At 52.9% G+C, this 7139-nt stretch overlaps 1 protein-coding gene across 1 annotated transcript in view; it reads right to left on the reverse strand.

Moving 5' to 3' along the window:
• Nucleotides 1–1508: 1508 nt before the first annotated feature.
• Nucleotides 1509–7139, reverse strand: part of TMEM214 (transmembrane protein 214) — a gene marked incomplete at its 5' end in the record, with an annotated part of 9506 nt that continues 3875 nt past the window's right edge. Inside the window, 10 exon segments of the mRNA XM_006162224.3 lie at nucleotides 1509–2571; nucleotides 2751–2896; nucleotides 3014–3182; nucleotides 3393–3489; nucleotides 4021–4138; nucleotides 4286–4399; nucleotides 4561–4609; nucleotides 4908–4999; nucleotides 6319–6460; nucleotides 6828–6929. Coding sequence (XP_006162286.2) covers nucleotides 2445–2571; nucleotides 2751–2896; nucleotides 3014–3182; nucleotides 3393–3489; nucleotides 4021–4138; nucleotides 4286–4399; nucleotides 4561–4609; nucleotides 4908–4999; nucleotides 6319–6460; nucleotides 6828–6929 — 1156 coding nt within the window.

Consider the following 7139-nt stretch of genomic DNA (forward strand, 5'->3'; position numbering starts at 1 on the left):
TCTGGGTGAGGGTCTCACCTGCAATTAAACAATTTTCTTTTAAAAAAGGGGGCTTTGTAGGGACCAGCAGTTGACATAATGATTATGTTGCAGAACTCCCATGTAGTCAACCACAATTAAAGTCTCGAACACAGTGGAGTTTAAGCCATGGCGGGTGTGTGTGCGTGCATGCCCAAAACCCCAAGAAGAGAAGGGAGTGTGGCATTGCCGCCACCCCCCCGAGGGGTGATTTCTCGCTTTCTGTCTCTCTTTCTCTGTCTTTCTGGTGTGTACACGTGCCAGAAAAGAGGGGGGACTGGTGATAAATCCAACTAATGTGCCTCTTGCCATGTTAAATTATTCACTTGCTGCCTTATTAAATGAGCCAAGAATAAAATCAGGTCCTGGCAAGGAAAGGACACACCCTGATCACAGGCCAAGAATTCTGCTAGATTTCCCCCCTTTCACAAGCATGGGATACTTGAGCTTGTGGAGAGCAGCCAATCTGAGCAGACATAGTGACCTTTAGACACATGCAGAAATATGGTTCCATAAGCAGTCATTTGCAGAGCAATGAATGCCATTAACATGTGAATATGCTAGCTACATGTTGTTACTGAACTTGCAGAGCCGTACTGGTCTAAAGGAAGTCACATGTGTTTAATCAGAACTTGCCCAAAAAGATTAGGAAGAGTAGAACAACATGGTGTCAGGTGTCTTTGCATCTTCAGCTGACTAACTGGCTTTGCATTCCACTTACCATAGTTTCTGCCTTTTAAAATAAATCTTGGGGCCAGCAGGTGGCGTGGTGGTTGGGGGCGCTGGACTCCCACATGACTGACTGAGGTTTGAGTCCTGGACCTGGCAGCTCGCTTTCTCACTTTCCCTTTCTTGCTCTGCCCTTCTCTGGTCAAATAAGGAAGGAAGGAAGGAAGGAAGGAAGGGAGGAAAGAAGGAAGGAAGGAAAAAAGTAAAGTTAAATAATTCTTTTTTTGGGGGGGTTTCGCTATAGGGTGTGTGCGCTCGCCAGAGACATAGAGACAGAAAGCGAGAAATCACCCCCCAGGGGGGATGGTCACGCCGCAATCCCTTCTCCTCCATTCTCCTCTCGGGATCTTGGGCACGCATGCACACGAGCCCGGCGTGAGTTTTAAGCCACCGGATTCAGGATGTGAACCGTGGCCGACTACATGGGAGGCCAGCGACATAGCCATTACGCTAACTGCTGGTTCCCTAAATAAAATAATTCTTAAAAAAAAAAAAAGATGGCGAACGCACGCGCCCTACAGTGAAAATCTCTCCAAGAAAAAAAAAAGATACAAAATCTGGGACAAGTTTGGGCCTGTGGCTATCTCCATTAGAGAAGTTGAGACCATGCGATCCCTGTTTTCACTTGTGTGTCTTTATGTGTTTATTTTTACATTTATTCTCAAATCCACAGCTCCCGACTCAGGCACACATTCGTGTAGCCATGTGTGCCATGGCACAAGCTCTCAGGGCAAATCTTGGGACGTCAATCTCAATAACAAGTAGATGTAATCTGAGGAACAAAAGGAGTGTCTAGAGCCCCCAACAGGCCAAACTTTGGAATGATGGATGCAGGCTTTCTCTGTTAGAAGCTCAATTACAGCTTGGGGCTACAACCCCCAATGTCCCATCCCATAACTAAGGGAATCCTTGTACCAGGGAGCAGACAGGAAAGCTAGAAACAAACTTTGTGTCCTTTATTCCACCTAGCCGGCATACCCAGCAGCCACTCTGAATTTTGTCTTGGCACGCTGATGGCAGATTCCCTGGGCCCGAGGCACACCTGGGCTCTGTCTCCAGGTGGATGGTGGAGCTGGGCACTGGAGGCTTGGGCAGAGCCCCCAGGCATGAAAGGGAATGGAGTCCAGGAAATAGAACTCTGACGGAGGGTGCAGTGAGGGGCCTCAGAGGGCCTAGGCTGGGCATTAGAAGTGAAGGCGTTCCACCTGGCCCCATGTTCACTGAAGCCATACTCAGGCTGCAGGCAGAGGTAAAGGTGCTGATGCCCGCTGTGGGGCTAGATTCTTCTTCCTTGTTCCCGTGCAGCTGAAGTTGTGACCAAGAATGGGAACAGGAGGCTGCTAGGGTCTGGGAGTAGGGTCATCTGTGAAGAATGCAGAGGCCTGTCCTTTTGGAGATGTGCTGCCCAGGGCTTTAGGAATGAGATAGAGGGAAGTGGGAGTTAGGAAGCAAGAGGAGTTGAGAGAGGCTACCAACCCAAGGGTGGAGGGTGGGAGTAAGGTGAACAGGGCCAGGTTCAGTGGCATCCAGGCAGGATGTTGAGGTGCCTCTGGGCACAGTCCCCATGATGGTGGAAGACCTAGAGCAGAGGCAATTGGCCACTTGCTGGGGAGGCAGAACGAGGCCCCAGTAACAAAGACTCCATGCAGAACTATCACCCCCAGCAGTCTCAGGCAGCTTGCCCAGGGCAGCAAGGGCTATTGCTGGGATATCATGGCAAGTGCCCAGTCCAAGAAAGCCACCGTCACGTCCTGTAGGCAGAGCCAGGTCCGGTGGGTAGCCTCACTGAGCTGAGTCTTCACGCAGTCCCACGTCACCTCACCTCTGGGAGGAAGGAGCACATTTTAGGGTCAGTGTACATGCAGATGTATCAACTCACAGTCTTCAGCCCATGGTGGCCAGGGATGAGTGAGATGCAGAGCAGTGAGGGCCTAGACAGTGAATCCCTGTCCCTGGGAGCACGGAGAGGGGCCACTGGGGATCCTGCTAAAAAAGGGTCTCACCTGCAAGCCTCATGGCAATGCTCCTGGGCCCAGGCCAGGCCCTCCAGCAGCAGGTGCCACAAGGGGAGCAGCACATTCTGGTAGAGAAGCAGAAGTAGCTCCCTCAAGTACTGCAGCAGGTGGCTCAGGGTGTCAGGGAGCTGGATCTGCAGGTGAGCCACGGAGAACGGACAGGTCAGAGTGCCCAGTCCACGTGGGGCTGGCCCTTCCCAAGGCCTCTCCCAGGAACACCTGCCCTCCTGGACTCCCTGTCTCTGGCGTACCCTTTGACAGAGGCTGGCGAGGCTGTCAGAGATCCAGGCAAGGTGGGAGGCACCATGAGCAGAAAGGAAACTGACTGTGGCATTGGTGTGGGCCCAGGCCATCTGCATGCTGGGCTGCACCACGGCAAGCAGGTAGGAGCCCCAGACCGGCAGTGTCTCCCCAAGCCAGCTGTACGAGAGGATGAGGGGAAGTGAGGGGAGAAGGTTCTGAGTTCCCTCAGGCTAGTTTGGCTTCCCCCTAGCCAGAGAAAGGGAGTGGGAAAGGACAACCACAACCACAAACACTTCCCACTGTCAATGCCCACCAGCCTCTGTCACCACCTGTGACACCCAAGCCTTCTTTCCCACCTCCCATCTCCCCTCCCTGGGAGGAGCTCACCTGCAGCCTTGCAGGCTATAGGAGTAGAGCTTGGTGTATGCTTGTTGGCCAGCAGACAAGAGACCAGATGATCGAAGCAACCGGCCACTAAGGGAGGCTGAGTAAGAGGGGCTTCTGGTGAGCTGGGAGGTGACAGCGGAAGGTACTGGGGAAACAGACTATGGGTCCCAGAATCGGCACAGGGAAGTGATGGGCAGAACTTTGTTGTGTTTGTTGGGCGAAAGGGATGCTGGCCTGGAGGGCTGAGTCCCTTCTGCTGGACCAGATAGCAGGAAGAGGGCAGCAGGGAGGAGTGCTGGGCTTAGGGGTCAGAAAGCCTTGGGTTGGAGGATCTGCTCTTCTACTTACTAGCTGTGATCTTATGCTAAATCTTTCTGGGGCTCAGTAGTTTAAAAGAACACCTCCTCAGATCACACCATGAATATGCAAGCAATTCTATGCTGCAAAGTGTTAATTAGTCCATTCCTAAGTGGTAATGTCATACCTGTGGACAGAAAAATCTGTCTGAGAAGTGCTTATTTTGCAGAGCTGAGGACTCATCGGGATAAAGGAGTATGTGTCGGGGGCTGCCACATCTGGGTCCTGCCTACCACCATGCAATCTTCCTCGCTTGCCAATGGCTGCTTACCCTGGAAGGAGCTATGTGACCGGTAGTCATGGCACAGGAAACCTACGACGAAGACCAGCAGCAACAGGAGGAGACGTGTCCACGGCGGCCGAGGGCCCCGTGCCTGCTGTAACAGACCCTGTGGGACGGGGAGGGAGCAGTGGTCAGAAGGGATAGGGGCAGGTCCTCGCCTCCTAAGGCAGGCTTCATGGGAGGCCTTCCAGGAAGATGGTCAGGACAGAGATGCAGGACGGTGTACGGCTTGGACAGGGCTGGGTGCCAGCACCTTGCAGGCTGTGTCACAGCTGCTGACATCCTGGGTGTTACAGCTACCCTTCCTCAACAGCTCCTGGTTGGTGAGCTTGAAGGACTGAATGGTTTCTTGCAAAGACTTCTGCACCTAGAAGAAAAGAAAAGTCTGGGCTGAGAACATAAAACCTGGCCCGTGAGAATCTTGAGCTACCCCTGCTGTGCCAACTGTACCAACAGGTGCCAACAGAGGCCCCACACCTAGAACCCAGAAACCAAAGCTTGCCGTGCCACACCCACCCAGCTCCTCACCTTCTTGGGAATCCGCTCCCAGGTTCTAAGCAGGTGATCCAGCAGGAGGCTGTGGGAAAGCACAGCCCTTCCATCAGGTGGCTCGCCTGGCCTCTGCCATGCTCCCCTCCCATGCCTATGACCTGTCAGGCCCTGGCTCCTTCAGGCTGAAAGACCCTCCTCCCCACCCACACAGAAGCAGCTTCCTAGAAGCTACCCCAGCCATGCTGCCACTCAACCTGGGGCACAAGCCCATGGAACTGTGACCCACATTCCCCTTCTGCTTCCGGGACAGGAGGGCCAGGCTCAGGCTGGAAGCCATGAACTAGAAAACTTCTCTGTGGGTCAGAGGCAGTCCCCCCACCTGCCTGGACTGTGACAAGTGCTTGGGGTACAGCTGCCTCCAGACACCAGCACTGAGGGGGTCCACCGTCAGGCACTCCGTCAGGTTACTCAGGAGCTGCACAGGAAGACAGAAGGGAGAGACTGCTGGGGAAGGGGCTGGGAGAGGGGAAAGTGCTGAGAGAAGTCCCCCTCCCCTAAGAAGGGCCTCCCGGCACATGTCCAGAGCAATAGTGCCAAGACTCCAGGAAACTCCATCTCTCTCTCTCTCTCTTTTTTTTTTGAGAGAGATTTTTGCTACAGGGTGCATGCACTTGCCAGAAAGACAGAGAGACAGAAAGCAAAGATGGCCCTAAGGAGGATGGCCTAGGGAGAATGGCCACACCACAATCCCTTCTTTCAGGATTTTGGGCACCTCCATAAACAACCCACACCCGCCGTCAGTCCATTTCAAGCCAGTGGGACTAGAACTGCGGTCAACCACATGAAGTCCAGCAGCGTAACCATTATAACATCTGCTGGTCCCAGCTCCATCTCTTTTTAATGTCAGAGGGTACACATGTGCACGAGAGAGAGAGAGAGAGTACGCGAACGAGAACATCAACAGGGCCCATTCACGTGGCAATCCGTTTCCTGCCAATTCTCCATCCTGTCAGGATCGTAGGCCACATGTGTATGGTGTGTCTTTTAAGCCGTCTGGGCTGGGACTCGAACCTTGGTTAGCCATGTGGGCTCTGGATATTTCAGCGCTTAACCAGTGAGCTATGGGGCTGGCCCTCTCTTTTTAAAAGTGTCTACTGGGGGCTGGCAGGTGGAATGGTGGTTAAGGTGGCTGGATCCCATATGGCTAAGTGGTTTGAATCCTGGTCTAGTGGCTTGAAAGACACACTGGATATCGATGCATGCATGTCCAAAATCCTGAGAAAAGAACATGGAGAAACCACTTCCCTGGGGGAATTTTTCACTTTTTGTCTCTCTGGCAAGTGGATACACCCTACAGTAAACTATTAAAAAAAATTCTACTTACTTATTTCTTGGGTAAGTAGTGCCTGAGAAACAGGCAGTCCAGCGAGTGGGGATCACAGGCACATGTGCATGTGTCCTGTGTGGACAAGACCTGAGGACACACCAGGTCTTCCATAAAGCTTCAGCACTGCATTACTGCCGGACCACCGTGGCTGGGTGGCTTTAAAGGGGGCAGGCTGGGACTCCTGGGCTAGAGCTTAGGCTCGAACATTACTCGCTTCCAAGCGATAGGTCCAGAGAAATGCCCTAGACCTGACTGTCCTGCCCATTTAGGTCCACTCTTCGGAGGGCAGAGCACGAGTGAGGAGGGTGGGCAGCTGCCAGAGAGCACCAAAGAAATGCCCGGGAAATGGACGGTGTGAAGGCATCAGACCCTGAGCAAGAAGAGGAAGCCTCCCGCCATTTGTTCACCTCTTTTTTCATCTCAGGAGGACAGCTAGGGGTGGCTCTGGACAGGAAGGAAGGGAAGTAGGTATGCAGAGTGGATTCCGGCTTCGCCCCGAATGCCAGCACCTTCAGTCGGGGGTAGAGCTGACACAGCTGCTCCTGCAGGCTGGAGCGGGGTAGGGAGGAGAGCCAGGCATTGGTTGTCAATGGAACTGTGCGATGAGAACTTTGTGGGCCTCAGAGCCCACGCTTTGCTGAGGGGACAAGTTACCCGGGCTTTGCAATGCCTCCAAACTCTTTTACCCAGAGACTCCTTGGAAAATCCTACAGCTTGGAAAGCCATAGACCCTCTTCCTAAGAAAATGCTCACATGTCTATCATACTCAAGGGTCCATATTATTTCAGGGTTCACTGATCCCTTAAAACCCACCCTTGTACTTCTGGGTTGAGAATCTCAGATCTAGGGAGGCTGGGGGAAAAGAGATGGCAGGGCGGGTGGTTTCTTCACAGCTGGTGTCCAAGGGCAGTCCTACCTGGGTGTCAGGGAGTTGTTGGGCATATAGGCAAAGTCCAGAAGTGGGAAGAAGTCCTTGGGGCCGATCATACCGAAGCCCTTGGTGAGGTTGGGATGTATGCTGTGGGGAAGGAAGGAAGGTATTTGCTGGAGGCCACTGCCCAGGCCGTGACTCCAACTAAGCCAGTATCTAGGAAAAGGGCATAAACTCGACCCCAACCCCCAGCCCTTAATGGTCTCCTCACTTTCCTTCCTCACCATCACATTCTTTCTTTAAAAAAAAATTATTTAACTTTATTTATTTATTTTAATTTGACCAGAGAGGGAAAGA

This window comes from Tupaia chinensis, unplaced genomic scaffold (genome assembly GCF_000334495.1).
Source record: "Tupaia chinensis unplaced genomic scaffold, TupChi_1.0 Scaffold139757_1, whole genome shotgun sequence".
Lineage (NCBI taxonomy): Eukaryota > Metazoa > Chordata > Mammalia > Scandentia > Tupaiidae > Tupaia > Tupaia belangeri.